This window comes from Mesocricetus auratus, unplaced genomic scaffold (genome assembly GCF_017639785.1).
Source record: "Mesocricetus auratus isolate SY011 unplaced genomic scaffold, BCM_Maur_2.0 Super-Scaffold_4256, whole genome shotgun sequence".
NCBI classification, from domain to species: Eukaryota; Metazoa; Chordata; class Mammalia; order Rodentia; family Cricetidae; genus Mesocricetus; species Mesocricetus auratus.
In genome coordinates, this window is record NW_024429182.1 from 46790520 (window position 1) to 46808652 (window position 18133).

The 18133-nt window shown below is 39.3% G+C and overlaps 1 protein-coding gene across 5 annotated transcripts in view; it reads right to left on the reverse strand.

The window, feature by feature from the left end:
* Window positions 1-18065, reverse strand: part of Lpxn (leupaxin) — a 31285-nt gene extending 13220 nt beyond the window's left edge. Inside the window, exons 1-3 of one of the 5 annotated variants that reach the window (XM_040746865.1) lie at window positions 17530-18065; window positions 8581-8738; window positions 3634-3674 (exon numbers count right to left, since the gene is read on the reverse strand). Coding sequence is in view for 2 of the 5 variants with exons in the window: in XM_040746846.1 (XP_040602780.1) it covers window positions 3634-3674; window positions 8581-8738; window positions 16440-16713 (473 nt within the window). In the remaining 3 variants the exon portion in view is untranslated. Of the gene's footprint in view, window positions 1-3633; window positions 3675-8580; window positions 8739-14791; window positions 14925-16439 lie in introns of those variants that run through there. The other 4 variants (XM_040746856.1, XM_040746846.1, XM_040746848.1 and 1 more) reach the window with 4 other exon arrangements.
* Window positions 18066-18133: the final 68 nt, after the last annotated feature.

The following is an 18133-nucleotide window of genomic DNA, read 5'->3' on the forward strand; positions in this document are numbered from 1 at the left end:
GCAGAAAAGTAACAAATACATATGCAAGTTTAAAATTGATTCAGAGACAAAAAAGAAAATTTAGGGATGTGTATACTAGAGAGGTGTATAACAAAAGAAGTTCATTACAATACAGGATTCTTGAGCAAATAAAAAGTAAACTAAGTAGTATTATAGTCAAATGAATTCATCCATTTTACAAAATAGCATGCAATTGCTTTAAAATGTACATACAGACTTAGATAAATTAAGAAGTAATTCTAAAATATGTTGTTAAATTTGTGCAGCAAGGCCCAGAACAATGTGACAAATCCCCTTCCACAGCTTCTGAGGCTCAAGTTCTAGTCTTGTGCTTCCATGGTAGGCACCTTATCTATGTGTGACTTTTGTTTATGCTGCATTTGTTTAACTCTGTGAAGCTGTGTTACTGTACCTGTCTAAAACACATGGTGGTCCTAATAAAGAGCTGAACAGCCAATAGTGAGGTGGGAGCAAGCATAGGCCAGGCTGGCAGGCAAGGAGTATAAATAAGAGAAACAAGGAAGGGAAGAGCAATGAGAAAACAAGGCCATCAGGGGTCAGCCACCCAGTCACTCAGACACCCAACCACCCAGACACCCAGCCAGCCACAGAGTAAAAGGAAAGTACCATATACAGAAGTAAGAAAGATAAAAGCCTAGAGGGAAAAGGTAAATGGGATCATTTAAAGATAAGAAAAGCTAGCAAGAAACAAGCCAAGCTAAGGGCGGGCATTCATAAGTAATAATAAGACTCTGTATTATTTATTTGGGAGCTGGGTGGTGGACCCCTCCAAAAAAGCCAAAGAGTAAAAACCATTTCAAATAATATTACCGGCTGAGGTATCTCCCCAGCTCCAAATGTAGCTTTTTATCTGGGCATGGTTATTCACAAAGCCTCCTAACCTCATAGGTGGAGAAAATTTGTTCATGTTCAAAGAGATGCCCACACTCTTTTAAACTAGAGTCCATGTACAGCATATAAAGAGAAGGGACCAGTGTCAAGATTCTCTAGTATTAGCTGACTCAGCACTATACTGTTCTACATGGAAAATGAAAACTTCAAGATCTGATGGTTACAAATTAAAGACCCATTATAGGAAATATTATTGAAAAGAAAGAAACTTCACATTAGAGTCATCTGTTTCCAGCCTTTTAAATGTAGCAAAAGTGCTTTGTTGCATCCTGAACCACAAGCTGCTTTGTGATTTGGAGATTGTAATAATACAGATCACAACACACACATATTTGAAAGAATGTACGGAATGTACACTTCCCAACAAAAGAGCTTCATTGTGCTGATTTTTCCTTTATTTAATCCTGTTATATTCTGTGAGCTGTTCCTCCGCATTACCAGAACCGCTATTTTTGCTCATGTAATAGATATTCTTATAAACTACTGCCACATTGCTATTGATGTACAGTAGTTAGAAACATCCCAATGCTGCAGTCACAGTTGCTAGTAAGCACACTTTCAAGGTTTACTGGGAATAATGTAAAGTTCATTTATGCAACCCAGAGTATTTGGTGGAAACAAATATGGGAATCTAGCGTCTGAGCACAGCATTCTGTGTTGGCATGCTACTGTTAATAGCTCAGAATTACAATCACCTAGGAAATTTATAAAAAGTTCCACATAGTTATGGATGGATTTTATATCATCATCCCACATATATCAATTTTAAGTATGGCTTAGTAATGAATAATATACCAGTAAAAGCATTCAAGTCCAGATAATAAAAGCAAGTTGAATAAACAAATGGAATTAATGTAGAAAATCAATTACACAGATGGTGAGAGAGCTAAAAAACAAAACAGAAGACACTGGGAATACCAGAAACCCACAACAGCAAGTCCATCACCACCCCTAAGCTAAAAAGACAAAATGTATGATATCATCATCAGAGACCAGGGCCTCTGCTCTTTGCTCAACTGACAGAGATGCAGCTGCTGATAGAAACACTGCAAAGTCAAGGACCAGGACCAGGGCACGGGCCCTACATTTTCCTATGCTGCATCTATCAGTCCCTCCCGCACTTCTTGTTGGTCACAGTTAATGACAGCCTGGAAAACCCAACCAGCAATGCCAGATCCCTAAAGCATGAAGGGTTAGGAGTTAGGGCTCAAGAGGGATTCTAAGGTAGACTGCTTTGGGTAGGATTTACTTAGTGAAGTATTGATGCCATAGATTAACAGGCAGAAGGCAGCACCATGGGGGCTCTGTGGAAAGTTCAGATCCATATGGCAGAGGGAATCCTTTATACATTTGAGAAAAAGGAGGACGTTCTATACCACACGACTGATGAACGAACAAGCCCATGGATTATGCTTATACTCATGCTATCTCTGATAGCTGGCGCGCTCACATGCACACACGCTGAAGGGTACTCTGTTGATGTGGGCCTATATATGAAATCAGCTATAAACTTAGGAGAAGCAAAAACCTAGAAAAACAAGTTAAAGGAAAGACCTTCACAAAAATGGCCTGGACCTAACTAACAAAGCACAGAACAAAACAAAAACAAAAACAAACTAACAAAAACAAAAACAAACCAACAAAAGCAGATGGAGGCCAGTGACTCAGTGCTATAGGGAGGAGATATCCATAAGATAGTATTGTGATCAAATAATTGACCATAATTCCAGACATACTGGAAAACGTCTGGTGCTTGGACTGGTTTTCATGTTACCTATTTGAGTATCCACATGTATTTCTATTGACATCTTAAGAAAACACATTTGCTGAGGTCTCTTGAATACAGGCACTGTTTTCTTATTGTTTGTTTTTTAACAGGAGGGTGAAGACAACAGAGAAGTGTTCATCCACCACTTCCTGGAGCTGGAATAAATAGGTCATGTGTATTATTAAAATAGCTTCACTCCAATCACAGTACAAAGTGACCTCCACTGGGAAGTTTTTAAATGACTTCATGTACTTCAAGTCTTTTCCCTGTGTTATCCTCCCGTGTGTGCTCTGTGTGCTGGGATAGTGCAGTGGAACACTCTGTGCCAGCACAAACCCTTAAAAAAGAACCTACTTTGTTTTAATGACAGTTTGACTAAAGAGAGAAACCAAAGAAATGGCCTTTCTGCTTCCTGTCTGTTTTAGACTACGTACTCTCTTTGACCAAGACAAATGATTTAGCAAGTGAATCTATTCCATGTATTAGGTTTTACTAAAGAGACACCCTTCTACACCTAAATAAACTTCAAGCAGACCTAGAAAGTAGAAGCATACACTCATTTGTCTTCATATAGCCCTGGTCCTAGCATTGACATTGTTGGACCCTTGCTTAAGTTTACTCAGGTGTGTTTTCTCTTTTGGGCACTGTTGCATGATACCTGAAACTTAAGTGCCAAAATATCTGTGCTGACTCTGGAATTTTTTATCCTTTTCAAGTGGTAAAGAAAATGTAGAGACCACCCCCACAGCCTGGACACCTGTCTGGAGGAAAGATACCATGAGAGGCTGCCAAGTAAGCTTAGAAGGGTTCTGCCTCTGTTCAAAGGCTGTGGGAAGGACATACTATGGAGGAAGTCCAATTATAATATTTGAAAACCAAATTATTGTAAATATTAATAATAATTACCTGATAACTTGAAAATTTGAAATAATTTATTAGAAACCAAAACATACCTGTAGACATTGGGCTCTTGGATATTGGTCGTATACACGAGCTGCACATGAGACATAAGTGACAGGAAAGAGAAAAGAATGACATCTATATTAGAATGGTGGTGCTTATCAACACAGAGAGGGAGGGAGGACTCCAGCTTCCAAAGGGGATAACCAGAATGGCATGGTGGTACACTCTTGTAATCCAAGCTGCTTGGGAGGCCGAGGGAAAAGAAGCATGAGTATATTAGGCTAAGCACAATATTAAGACATTTTCTCAAAACAAATAACAATAATAAGCAATAAAAGTAATAACTAGTCTATTGCTTAAATGTTTGCAAAGGCAGACTTACCTCCCACCATGTAGTGAAAAATCAAATTCTAAACAAAACAAGCACTACCCTCTCTGCTTTAAAAACAGATATAAAGAGCTGTATCATCCTCAGTTAGGAAGCATAAAAACAATGTGGTGGCTTGGGGGAAAGCCCTTTAAACACAGTAATGCCTAGGGGAAGGCTGTAGCTCAAGCTTTCCTTAAGATAAGTAATAATGTGTCAACCAAAGATGTTGCGGGACAGCAGTTCATCTATTTATTCACTGAAGAGATATACTGAGTAATTTGTATGTTCTAGAGCTTTGGATGTTATATCCAAACACAACATAAAACAATCACACTAAAACCAAATACTCTGGGGAATGAAGATGTAGTTCAGTTGGTGGGGTGTTTGCCTAAAATTCATGAGGCCCTAGAGTCTACTCCAAGCACTGTATAAACCTGGTGTGGTGGTGCAATCCTGTTATGCCAGCATTTGGGATATGGACAAAAGATCAAGAATTCAACTCATCCTTCCCTACACAATAAACTTGAAGTCAGCCTAGCTTACTTGAGACTCAACAAAAATGGAATACTCCATTCTATTTGCAAGAAGTAGATATAAAAGTTAATCAAGGAGTAGAAAAATAAGAAGTGTAGAGATAGCAGCAGTTATAAATGCATTGATGAGGAAAACTCACTAGATGACACCTGAGCAATGACTTACTTATGGAGTAAGAAAAGCAATCAGGTATCAGGGTAATGTGAACCATGTGCAAAGGATGAAGGGGAAGGACTGTTGAGCAACAAGGAGGTCTGTGTGGCCTGTGCAGTGAAGCAGGGAGACGGGCTGGATCTGCAGGTGATAATCACACATTTACTCAGCTCAAAGTGAGACACTTATAAGGGGAAGAGGGGAGGGTGGAATTAAGTCAAGTTATTTAATCTCTACCTTTAAAATGTTAGAGTGTGACAGAGGGCAAAGAGAGATTGTGTAATCTACTCCAGAACTCAAGCTTCTGTCTCATATTTATCAGTACTGATATTACAAATATATGTACTATGGTTCCCTAATGAAATACATATTACCAGCCAAAAAACTTGATTGTGTTGTATTGGTGGACCTACAAAGTAACTCTAATCATGGTCGGATGTGGTGGCTCATGCCTTCATGCCTTTAACCAACCACAGCACTTGAGAAGCTGAGGCAAGATTTGAGGCCAGCCTGAGCTACATGGTAAATGGCTCAAAAGAATCACAATAGAAATAACAATAATTGTGTTCAAAATCTCTTTTCCTTATTTTATTTTTCCTTATTCTTTACTTTTTTCAGTCAGAGTCTCCTGTAGCCCAGGCCAGCATCAAACTTATGAAGCTAGTCTCGAAGTTCTGGTCCTCCTGAAATAGCTGGGATAACAAACGCAAGTCACCATGCCTGGGGGACTTATTTTCTACAGATTTCCCAAAAATAACTTAAAACAACATATAGCTATAACATGATGGGAAGCTTCTTAAGTGTTTTTTGATTACTTAAACATTTAAAACATCATAAGAAAACTTTTAAACAAAACATATAGTCACATACTCTAATCGCTGACTTGGTTATTGTTGGCTCTAACATTTGGATTTAGGAATTTTCCTTTAAAATGCTGATTTTTGTTAATATATATTATACTGTCACTTTTTAAATTTGTTTATTTTTTGTCACTTTTTAAATTTGTAATGTTCTCCAAAGCTATATTTTTGGTTAGTAGATCTGATAATTGATGTTATCTTTAACTTGGGTTTCTCTCTAGGGCATAGTGCTTTTAGTAGAGATGTGATCTCTATAATGCTGATGAACCTGACATTCAGGGCACACTCTGCTCTATGAAACATATTCTCAATTCTGGTTTCTCTACTAAGATGTGCAAATACATTCAGGAAAATATCTTCTTTTAATTAATTTTCTTACTGCACAAAATAATGGACTTCAGTAGGGCATTTTCATACATGTATATTAATGTACTTCAATTGTATTTGCCTTCCCACCATCCTCCTTGGTCCCCTTAGCCCACCCTCTGGTTAATTCTACTCCACAAGTCTCAGTTTTGTCCTTATATCATATATAGAATACATTAAAAATATATAACCTAAAATGCAATATTTGTTTTCTGTCCATCCCATTACCTCTCTTGTCTTGTCGCCTGCCCCCAGGCCTTCTGCCTTCCTTTGTCCAAGACAATATTCCCATGAGTCTTCTCTTAGCCACCTCCATTCACAGCATCTCTCTCCATTAACATTCTAATAAGTGCAAACTTTGAAGTTGTCTCTATTTGTGCTTCTTGTAAGGGATGGGTGAGAGCAAAATCATTGACTTCCATAATTTTATCAAATTTTGGTTTATAAATGTATCCAATAAAATAAAATTTAAAAAGCCATCAAAGTCAAGATTTTTCAGAAGCACAATTTCAAATTAAGCAATTGAGCTGCATGAGCTATCATCTCTTGGTGTTTGCTGGGAGATAAAAATAGAGCTGCTTCCTTTTGTTAAACTCAACTGTACATGCTTCAGATTGTTAAGAAAAACTTTTTTCATTCTACATTGATTGAATAATTTGATTACAACTCTCCAGCTGATTTTGCACACAGTGCAACCTAAGCTTTACGAAATGAGGGTAGGACATTTCCAAAATCCAGAGAACAAGATCAAGCACATAGAGAAAAATCAATATAGCTGTGCTTAAATTGTATTTCATGTCGCTCCTAAGGAAAAAAATGACTAGCATGACATTTGCCAGTCTTGATAATTTTAGTTTTTGTGGGCAGAATGCTGCTGTTTGTTTTGATGAAGTCAAGAATTCTGTGCACTTTACAACCAGCTTCAAATTCATTTCTGCTCTGCTGGATTTAAGTTGGTAAGAATATATTACCATGATGCTGTGTTCCGCTAAGTTTCTTTTCTTATTTTTACTGGAAAATTTTTCTATCTTCAATACTTTTTCAACTCACTGTACTGGCATTACTAGTGTTGCTTGTTTTATTTGTAACAGGAAAATTAACTTCCAGGGGTTTTATTTTGATGCTGTATATTGGGTAAAAAATAAATAAAAGAGGTTGGAATGCTCTAATTTTCTAACTGACACCTCTGATGACAGTGATTTAAGACTCACATTATTTGATAGTTTTCAAAGAGAATCTACTCCTTCCACTTTAGTTATAAGCAGACAGAAATGTGGAATTGAAAATAAGCAAAAAATGTTTACAAGAGTGGTTTTCTAGAAGTGGAAACATGTATTTCACAGTGATCTACAAACACACTTTGCAGCTGTGCATGAACTGTTATCTTTAGAACACACTTCTGAAGTGAAATACTAAATCGAAAGTACATGTTAGTTCTTCACCTTTTTTGTCTTAATTTTCAGAGGGATGGTGATATCCTTATTCCCACTGGTGACTAGAAATCAAAAGAAGTTTTATGCAAATTACACAGTCCTTATAACTCCTTTGACAAAATAAAACCTGAAGAGTTTGTTTCTGTTTTGCTTTAATCCAACTGACAAAAAGTTAATAATATTAAGACGTCTTAAGTGCTAAGAAAAATAAAACACTTAGAAATTTACAAATACAATTACAAAATACTTTAGTAACATTCACAATATAACATTTGTGATGAACAAGAATACTAAATTCTATTTCTTGAACATCATCTTTATGTCATTAAGTATGTTTTCTTATCACTTACTGACCCCAGATGGCAGGCTGTGATTGGCAGCATACCAAGTGGCCAGCATATTTCTTCTGCTATTACCTAATACCGGAGGAGTTAGCTCATGTTTTCACTCTTAGACTTCATAGTCATCTCCCTGAATACTGTTCGTTACAGGGTCATGTTACTGAGGTTTTGTCTGAACAAGATCAGGGAGAGTCATTCTTAATCACCTTTGGAGTTAGTCATAATCATATTAATATATTTATGCAAATGCTAATAATAAAACTTTAAGAACAATTGAAAATATTATATGAAAGGAAATCAGTGAGATGTCAGGAAAATAAGCAAAAGCTCAGGTCTCTTTGATGTAAACAAAGATGTGGTCATCCACAAAGATCAGTGCCAACACTGTGCCTTCTAAATGAAATGGAAAATCACTGGGAGAGTGAGGGCAGAAGACTGCTATAGTCTGTGCTAAGTCAGGTCTCTATGAGGCTGCCATGTGATAATAAAGTGCAATTATCTGTGCAGGAGAACATGAGGATACTATGTCTGTAGTCTAAGAATTTCAACAATCGCTCTCTCAATCTACTCAGCAGAAAATAAGACCAATGAAGGAATAGTTGTACAGTCACCCCAAGAAGACTAGTCTAAAATATGAGGTTATCCCTGATCTTATTGGGTATCACTCCAGTCACACTGTAACATGGCACTTGTGGTAGCCAGGGAGCAATATCATAGTAGCCAGCATGAACCAGGCAATATTCTAGAAGAAGAGAGTTTCAAAGGCATACTCTGTGGTCATGTCCTCAAGTCGCCTCTTTCCAAAAGCAACTGTCTTTAACATTGAAATGATACTTTTTTCTGTCCAGAATATATGTTGCTCCCTTAGTTTTATGTGGAATACAATTTTTAGAAATACAGTCAAGCATTATCTATAATACTACAATAGATGAAATGTTACCTTCAAGGGATTTGTGTGACTCTGAGATGACAAGGTCTTTGGAGTTTTGGGAAGATTGCTCTCCTGTTTGGATTGCTGATCCAGGTGACAAGAAACTGGGTTTGAATATGCATCACTGTCCTGGAGGGTGGAGCGTTCCAATTCCTCCAATAAGGCATCTATACCACAGGACACAAAAGGAGCTTAATATAGCATTTGTGAATCTCCAGAGTTATTTTCTTCTTAAATATTCTCTTTTTGTTTTGGATAACAATTTGTAAATACCTGCCTCCCTCCATACCCCACACTTCAGGAGTGTGGCATGTCCTAGGATATGTCTGGGGAAATTATGGCCCATTTGATATTTCCTATGGTTGCATTCAATCATAGGCTCCCTACAATTTGACTTCTTATAATTTGACTTCTAGGTATTGGTTTTTAACCAGTTGGGTAGAACACACACACACACGCACACACACACAAGAAAACTTATGTATTTCGTATTACAAATCAAATAAGGTTTTCCAGAATAGACCCAAGAAGCAAAAATATTTTTTATTCTTTCATACAGTTCATCCCACACAGCAGGGAGGCAAAATATTAACCCTGATTGTTTCAGTCTAATATCTGAATGATTAGCCCAAGAATATGGCAACAAGAAAAAAACTGTCAAGCATTAGTGTTTTGTTGTTGTGTTGTTAGTCTGTTTGAATGTAGAAAGGAAAAGAAGCTGAAAAAATTAAAGTATTGTATGATCAAGCAAGATGTAGCAATCCAAATAATTGGGACCTCATTTGCTGTTTCCTTGGGAAAATGCCAATAGACTTCAAAAGCATACCTTCTTGTTGTAATGTCATTAATCATAATGATTAATGAAAATTATTAGTCTATGCAATCACAGTGTATGATGTGTTATCCTAACACTTTGAGGTAGAGGGCATCACTGTCCTCATTTCATATACAAGAGAGAGAGTGTGTATGCAGTTCTCACAGGCTCTTGAGTGCAGCATCAGAGCTCCAGGGGAGCTATCTGAGCCACACCAACATGTAAGTTGGAGTTGCCATCATCACCAGATTGTCTGAGTCATCTTAAGCACAGCATGTTCTCTGAAGGTCTCTCTTAATTTACATAATGAATCAATTGGATGGAACAATATTTTCAAATTATAATTCAAGATAATTTAGTGTCTTTTGAACTTCAGTGGATTTTTAAAATATATGTTAGTTTTTATAAGCTTGCAAAGCATTACATTATGTGATTTCTAAGGACCTGCCTAGCTCTGGAATTGTCAAAGAAAATTAATTTATCATGCCATTAGAAAAAGCATGTTCACGTATTTCATGTTAAGAGACAATGGGATTTGGGTCTGCCTGGTTTTTTAAATTAATTTTTATTTAAATTAAAAACAATTTTGAGGACAGGAGGGAAAGGGAACTGGGGTTGGTCTGCCCAGTTTTTTTGTTTGTTTGTTTGTTTTTTGTTGTTTGTTTTTTCGAGACAGGGTTTCTCTGTGGCTTTGGAGGCTGTCCTGGAACTGGCTCTGTAGACCAGGCTGGCCTCGAACTCACAGAGATTCACCTGCCTCTACCTCCCTAGTGCTGGGATTAAAGGCATGCGCCACCAACGCCCGGCGGTCTGCCCAGTTCTTAAGAAAGGCTACCACAGAGCAACTTGGCCTGAAATTTACCAAGTAGGCCAGGCTGGCCTAAAATTCATAATCTTCCTGCCTCCACTTCTGAGGAATTACATGGGTGTGACATCATAGAGCAGCTCAAAAACGGTCTTTCCTCTTTACAATGCTGAACCCAGGAACTTATTTATTTATTTATTTTGGTTTTTCGAGACAGGGTTTCTCTGTATTGTTTTGGAGGCTGTCCTGGAACTCGCTTTGTAGACCAGGCTGGCCTCGAACTCACAGAGATCTGCCTGCCTCTGCTTCCCGAATGCTGGGATTAAAGGCGTGCACCACCAACGCCCGGCCCAGGAACTTACTTACACTAGACCAAATGTGCCACTAAGCCACATGCCCCAGATTAAGGTTGAATATTTCTCAATATTGTAAGGAAGATCTAATCATTTGTTTTCACAAAAGAAATGTTCTGCAGAACTTTCTCAATCATCCATATCACAAAGGTTTGACCTTAGTACACCATTTCAGAAATAGCCTAACTGGACTAATCTCTTTAGGCCAGACTGTCCTTCAATAAATAAACTGACAAGAAAAAAAGAAGGGGCATATATATAATAAAAAGAGACCTAAGAGACATATAACTAATTTCAATTTAAATCATAACTTTAATTAAAAACTAAAGCAGTGAAGATGGTATTTCTGTGAGATTTTGCTGAACCTGCAATCAAAAACTTAAAGGCAAGTACAAAAATAAATCCTTTGGGGCAAATCAGAATTCAGTGTTTAGCATGAGTCTTATATGCATAAAAAGACAGATGACAAAATAATAAAATTTTAAAATACTTTAAAGACTATTTAGCACTGTATAGTCAATAATATTAAATACCAGCATTTTAGGAATTTGAAAATATTAACATTAAATTAACTTTAGTTAATTTTAGCTATGATAATGTCATTTCATTACCTTGAGGAGCAACCATTAAGGTTATTAGCTATTGTAAGTGTGATAGCGTTAGTGTGGTTGTCTTTATAAATATATACATATTTATGTAATATATTAAGGCTGCAATGTTTTACGGATAAGAAATTTAATGTCTAGATAAGACTCAGTTTGTTGACCAGCACGGAGTTCACTGAGCAGGCACCCAGGCATACCTTGGTACACACAAGTTGCACATACAAACACAGACACACAGGGTACTGATAGGCAGACACAGACCTACGCAGGAAGGCTGCAAAGGCAAAAGGCAAACGGGAAAGCGCTGGCCCCTAACCTCAAGGCTTTATGTATATAAAATCACACAAAAGTGACACAGTTATTGCTTTGCTCCATGTAGCTTCTGGGATTGATCTATCTGAGGTGTTAAGGAATGAAGAAAGGACAAACACTAGGACATACAGACACAGAAAAGCTGAGATCAACCTTGGCATCTTTATTTAAAATAGAAAGAAATTTAATATCTTAAGTTTCTTGAAAACAATATGAAGGAAGGTTGCCAGGAGCTGATGATTGTGGAAACTGATCAGAAGACTTAGGTTCCATTAAAATGTTTTCTATATTTTGTATATTTTTAAGTTTTCTGCAATGAAAGGGATTTTCTTTAGAGCAAGAAAAAAATAAAGCAAAAGTTTTATCTCAGAATTTTATTAGCCAGACTCAACTGTGAATTTCAGAATCCAAACATTTTACTCTACATCTGTTAAAATAGAGTCATTCTCTTTTCTATTTTCTAAGCTTTGATCCAACCAGAAGTTGGAGACCTTCCTGGATCAATGGAATCCATTTATATTAAAGACTATGGGACAGGAGTACCATTCAGCAGAGGTATAAAGCAATCTTTTTGTTGTTTTTAAGTAAATTTTTAAAAATTAAAAACAATGTAATTTTACATACCAATCCCAAATCTCTCTTCCTCCTGTCCTCCCATTCCCCCACCAATCCCTCATCCCACACCCCCTCTACTACCCAGGAAGGTGAGGCCCCCCCCATGGGGGATCATCAAAGTCTGTCACAACATTTGGGGCAGGACCTAGGCCCTCCCCTGGTATGAAGCAATCTTTGGAAGCATCAGCTTGATAAATCTGTTAAAACTCTCCTTTCTGTTCCTGAGTTAACAGAACTTTCACTTCCTGTTTCCAATGAGTGCACATTTCACCACTACTCTGAGGCTACTCTTTTTGCTTCATGCAGATTCTATAATTTAAATTAGATGACTAATTTTGGTATGACAAATATAAGATTGCTGGGGTGAGTGAAACTAGACTGAAAACTGCAGTTCTTCTTAGTCCTTGACCTGTGGAAATCAAGTATCAACCTTCACCCACAAATAAAGTCTCTTGTGAGTCTCTACAGGTTATAATGATTGCATCCCTAAACTGCAGAGCTCTACATAAACCTTCTGGGTGAATACATGCTACTGACATTCAAAGCAGTAAGGCAGAGAGGAAGCGTCTGCCCACCTGAGCCAGCCTATCCTTGATACAATTTCTATAGAAGTAGAAAGAAAACTCCACTCCAAGTCTTTGGGGTTAGCTAGTTGGTCCATTGCTGTTTTTTTAAGGCAGGATCTCATTCTAGCCCTGGCAACCTGGAACTAGCTCCAGCACAGCCTGGCCTCAGACTCTGAGCAGTTCTTCAACCTAGCCTCCCTAGAGCTTGGATCATGAGTGTAAACTATTGTGCTTGGCAGACACTTCCTGCCTTTTGTTTCATTTTGTTTTTTGAAATGGGGCCTCACTGTATAGCCTTAGCTGTCCCAGAACTCACTATGTACATCAGTCTGGCCTCAGATTCACAGAGATCTGACTGCTTCTGCCTCCCATGTCTGTTTTTTTTTTTTTTTTTTTTTTTTTGAGATTAGGCTTTTATGTAGTCTAGGCTGGCCTCAAATTTTCTAACAGCCAGAAATAACCTTAAGCTTCAGAATCTCCGGCTTCCATCTCTAGAGTACTGGGATTAAGGGCAGGCAACACCACACTCCAAGCGAATGGTGACAATCTAAAGAGACCATTGTGGTGAAGTCATCAGCAGTCCTTTGACGTGCAGCTACCTGGATAATTTGCACAGTGAACTTTCAAAGCTGCATACTTTCTACATCTCTGAACAAAATTTCCCTAACAACTATTCTACTCAGAAAACATAAAAAATATATTTTTAAAAATGTTACTACTCCATTGGCCACCAGAACACACTTCTAACATAGAAAAACAACTTATAGCATTGTCATTTAATTGCTCTTAGTGTCCGAAGCTCCTAAGAGTGAACAGATATTTTGTCTTTATTTAAAGAAAAAAAAAACCTATTTCAAAAGGTTGCTGTAAACACTAAAGTGATCAATATCTTTTAAGTTTTCCCCATAGTAATTGTGTTTTAACTTTTTGAACTAAATTTGAATGAAAATTCAATATCCATAAGATAAAGCAAAATAAGATCCTCTCTAAAAAGTATTGGTAAAATTCCATGGAGAAATGAAAATTTCCTCACTACCCACACAGGACATGCATGCATCAAATTCTCAAAGAATAAATAACCAATATCATATAGAAAAATCTGGATTCTACACCAAAGTCCAAAATACAGCTTTTACCACAGTATCAAAATATTTGCCAAATTTTCTTGCCAAAACAATTCAGCATTTATTAAACATCTCCTTTTTCTGTAATTAATTTCTCTCCCCTTCTTCCTCTGTTTCTCCAGCCCTTAAAATACAACCCCAATAATTCTTTTAAAAGACAATGTACAAATGCATACATTTTGTTATTGCTGGCAGTTTTCGAATAGCTACAAACACAGAGACAATGTGGAATTAACATAACTTGAAAACAGTGAAAGTTAGTGGCTTGATGTTAAGGATACAATAACTCAATCAACCAACCAATAAATAAATAAATAAATTTGCCAAGGTGTATGAAATGAATCCTAAGGAGGCAGACTTTCCAGCTCCAAAGCTTTGAAATCTCTGATTTCTCTGGGCATGGCAGCTGTTAACACTTCCACTGTTGGTTACATGACCTCAGAGTAGAAGTAATGGCTGTATTTCTGCCTAAGTAATCTGTTCCTTCAAGATTTTTCTAAATAAAAAAACAAGAACCACTACAGTAATGATGCCTCTGTAACCTCTACAGACCCTTTACTCTGCATTGTTATTTCATTGTCTTCCCCTGTACTCTCCCTCCTGCTTTCTTTTTTTTCTCTTTTCTTCCTTCCCTTCTTTCCTTCAGTTTATTTCCTCTCCCTTTCCCAATATGATTTTTCCTCCTATTTCCACAGTCACCTAGCTGTGGAGCCACTCTATGATCTCCAGTAGCTACCAAAGGAAAAACCACTTTCAATTACATTTCCTTCTAAAAGTCCTTCTCAGAGCGTCTGTTCTGTAGTTAGCTCTCTACCATCTGTCTACTGTGCCTCTGCAAACAGGGACCCCATAGTTCCCCCAACAATCATAGTTCCTCCTTCATCACTCTTATTTGAACTGAGGACAGAAGTAAACACAAAATCTGTTAGCACTATCCTTGGTTCAGCCAAAACTCTCATCACACATGGGATGGAGAGAAACCAAGTCCACACTTCCTTAGAGCATCTTCCAAAGCCCCTCACTCACCCAGCTCTTCCATTGTCTCGCACCCGCGATGCTCTAGTCCTGTCGATTGTGAAGAACTGCTTTGGCATGTGGTAAAGAAGGGGACCACAACGGAACTGAATGAGACAGTGCAAGGCAGCCTCTATGACCCTTGTTGGTTCCTGTATTTGCTTAGCACTTCCTCACTTTTGATTTGTTGAGTTTTTCTTTTTCTTTTCTAGTAGTTCAGTTTTTTAAAATAGTGCTGACAGAGAAAGAGAGGTTGTGCAAGACTGAGGTTTTGATGCTACATTGGCCAAGGTGGTTTAAAGGATGAAAGTTGATTTTTCAAAATGTAAAACACCTACCACATTCGAGGGCTTAGTTTTTCCAAGTTTAAGTATCCCACTGCCCACTACTGGCTTCCCCCCTTCCCAGAGGACCATGGAAGCATAGGCTCCTTAAAATTTCTGATTAAACAGCACCAACTTCATTTCATTCTCTGTTTTCTTATTCAGAAGTCATGCTGAACTGATTTCCCCAACGAACTGTAATTTTAAAATAAAACTTTTTAAAAGTACATTTGTGTGCATGTGAGTTTGTGTGTATGTGTGTGAGTGTGAGTGCATCTGTGCAGACACTGAGTTGTGTGAGTCAAGCCTCTCCTTCTACCAGCTGGGTCCCACAGAGCAAACTCATCAGACTGGTCAGCAAAGCACTGTGGTCTGCTGAGCAGCCCACTGGCCCAGAGTATAAATTCTTTAAAGTTGAATAGAAGTGAGTTCATTTTTGAATTCTCTAGTACAGGTTATACAGTTATTCAAAATGCAAACATCTACAGGCCAAGAAAGAGTCAATCCAGACAGTTCACCATGTTAGGTACCAAAATCTGAATTACTCATACTGCCTTGTGATAACTTCTTCAAAAACTGAGCTAGGTCAATGCTTTATCTTATCACCAAGTCTTAGTTCATCTCAAAAGGAAAAAAAATCATTTGTTACAGGTCCACCTTGAGAAGTCAGTATGTAAAGAACTATAATTAAGGTGGGTTTTTGTCCTGGTGTTTAATTAGTAGAGAAACAGGCACACGGAATAGTAACTGTCTAAAAGAACAAAATAAAGTGACGGTCTTGCTACTTAGTATACAATCCCGTTTTACTTCAGTATGTTATCTTTCTTCTACATTGTAGTGATTGTTTAAAGGAATAAATCATTCGTTTTACTAAGACCTCTTGTTTTGAACATTTTAAATTTTATTTTAGGAGAAAAAACAAAAGAAATAAAAATAAGATTATGTGAAAACATATGACAGACTATACACACATAATTAAGGGCTATAGGATACATCACTGTTAGAAATATAAACTGGCACAACCACTGTAGAAACGAGTATGTTGGCTCTTGAGAAAACTTGAAGAGAACAACAAACTGAACTAAGATCTCTTTTTAAGAGCTTGCTTTTTGTATTACTTTAAGAAGCCATTGGAAGTCAGTGCTGTTCCAAACGTGCTCATTGCAAATACAGATTGAAAATTCTTTCCTACTGACACTGTCGGTTTTTACAACTGACAATGACACTAGTCCTTTGAAAGAGCCAAAGCCTCAATATAGACAACAAAGCATTTGCTTTATCTGTGTGGCAAGTGAGCCAAATGCTGGAAAGAAAAATGAATTTCACTGCACACTTACAGTTTAATGTGAAATTCAGAATTAGATCTCCAAACATTGTATTTCCATCCTCTTGTGTAAACTTTAACTGGGGATGTTTCAACAGACAGGGGTAAAGAGTACTCTTGTAAATTGTTCCGATTACAATGTGTAAAAAGGAAAGTAAGGAATGCAAACAATGTACAAAAGGGAAAGAAATGCCTACAATGTGTAAGAGGGAAAGGAACACCGAGGCCGCACAATTACCAGCTGCGGCTTGAACAAATGGAAATCCCCCGGCCCCCCCTTTGCCCATCAGGAAGGTTCTTAGTTGCACACGCTAGACAGAAGCTGCTCTTCTGACTGTGCTTCCTGTGCTGCAGAAAGCAGCTACAAACCGCAAAGGCATGCTTGCAATGTCGGGGCGGAGAACACGAGAGACGTAATCACTAGGAGTCACGCTAACCCTCTCTCCAGCTCAAGGACCACAGCCAACGCCAGCTCCGTGATGCCCGATCCCACTAGGAAATAACTTCACAATTCTTCCCCACGCGCTTTATTAAAATTGAGGTGGCAGAAGCAGAACGAGTCCCTGACCTCCAGGGCCTCACGGGTGAGAGGATCACCACCAGATGGAGGGATGCCTGCAGGTCGCAGAGAAGACGTCAAGCGGCCAAACCAAAGCGGGGACTGTGACCAGGGCACTTCGAAGAACTTATGCCTCACAGCATGAAGTACTCACTCTCTCCAGCAGCCCTAACCAATAATTGGCTCAAAATGCGTGCCAGTTGTACGCACGCGTGGCGGCCTGACCCGGAAGCAGTACCTCTCTAGGCCGTAGACTCGGACTGCGGATAGAAAACTACCTTTCCCGTGGTGAATCTCTCAAAAACTCCCAGACTTCTCTCTGGCCTCCGGTTTCCCATCTTTTCCCTGGAAGCGGACTAAGTGGGACTTCGTTTCCCAGGATGCAGTTGGCGAAGTCAGCCGTGCGCATGCGCGCCAGGACTCTCCCGCGCTGTTCCCTTAGCCCCGCCTCTAGCCTATCGCCGCCATTTTTTCAGAGACTTTCATCCGGCAACGGACGGGGCCTTTTTTTCTTAAAGGAGAAGCGGCAACTCAAATCATTTACCCCTTCTCCCTCAGGAGCTGGCGGCGCTGGGGACAGAAAGGCCAGAGCAGGAAGGTGGGGGTCCGGGCGGAAGCGGGACGACGGCCAGGCTACTTGTTAGGCTAGTAAGAGCCCTTGAGGGAACAGTGGCGCCTCAGGGAGGCAGGTGCGCGCGCAGCCGGCGGGAGGGGTGCGCGCGAAGCCGGGAAAGGTGCGTTTCGTCCTCTCCGCCGCCCTCGCCAGCCCTGCCCCTCCCGCCGCCCCTAGCTTGAGCTGAGCTCCTCAGAGGGGTAAAAAAAGGTCACTTTGGGATTGTCGCGAGACGCGGCCGTTTAACGGTGAGAACGGGTGCGCGGGGAAGGAAACCTCGCGCTCTCCCTCGGAGCCGTTTCCTGATTGGTTGAAAGGAGGGGTGGGGGAGGGCACCTAGGGCGCTACTGCGTGTGAGACCTTGAGGGGCGGATCCAGGAGGCCGACCCTCCTCCCCGATTGGCCCACTGCTTGTCCGTGCGGGTGCGCGCGTGCGCACCGCCGGCGGTCGCAGGCTTGAGTGGCAGGCGGTGGGGGGGGCGCCCTTAGGAGCGGGCGGAGGGGCGGGGGGAGAGAGGTGCTCGGGAGTGAGGGA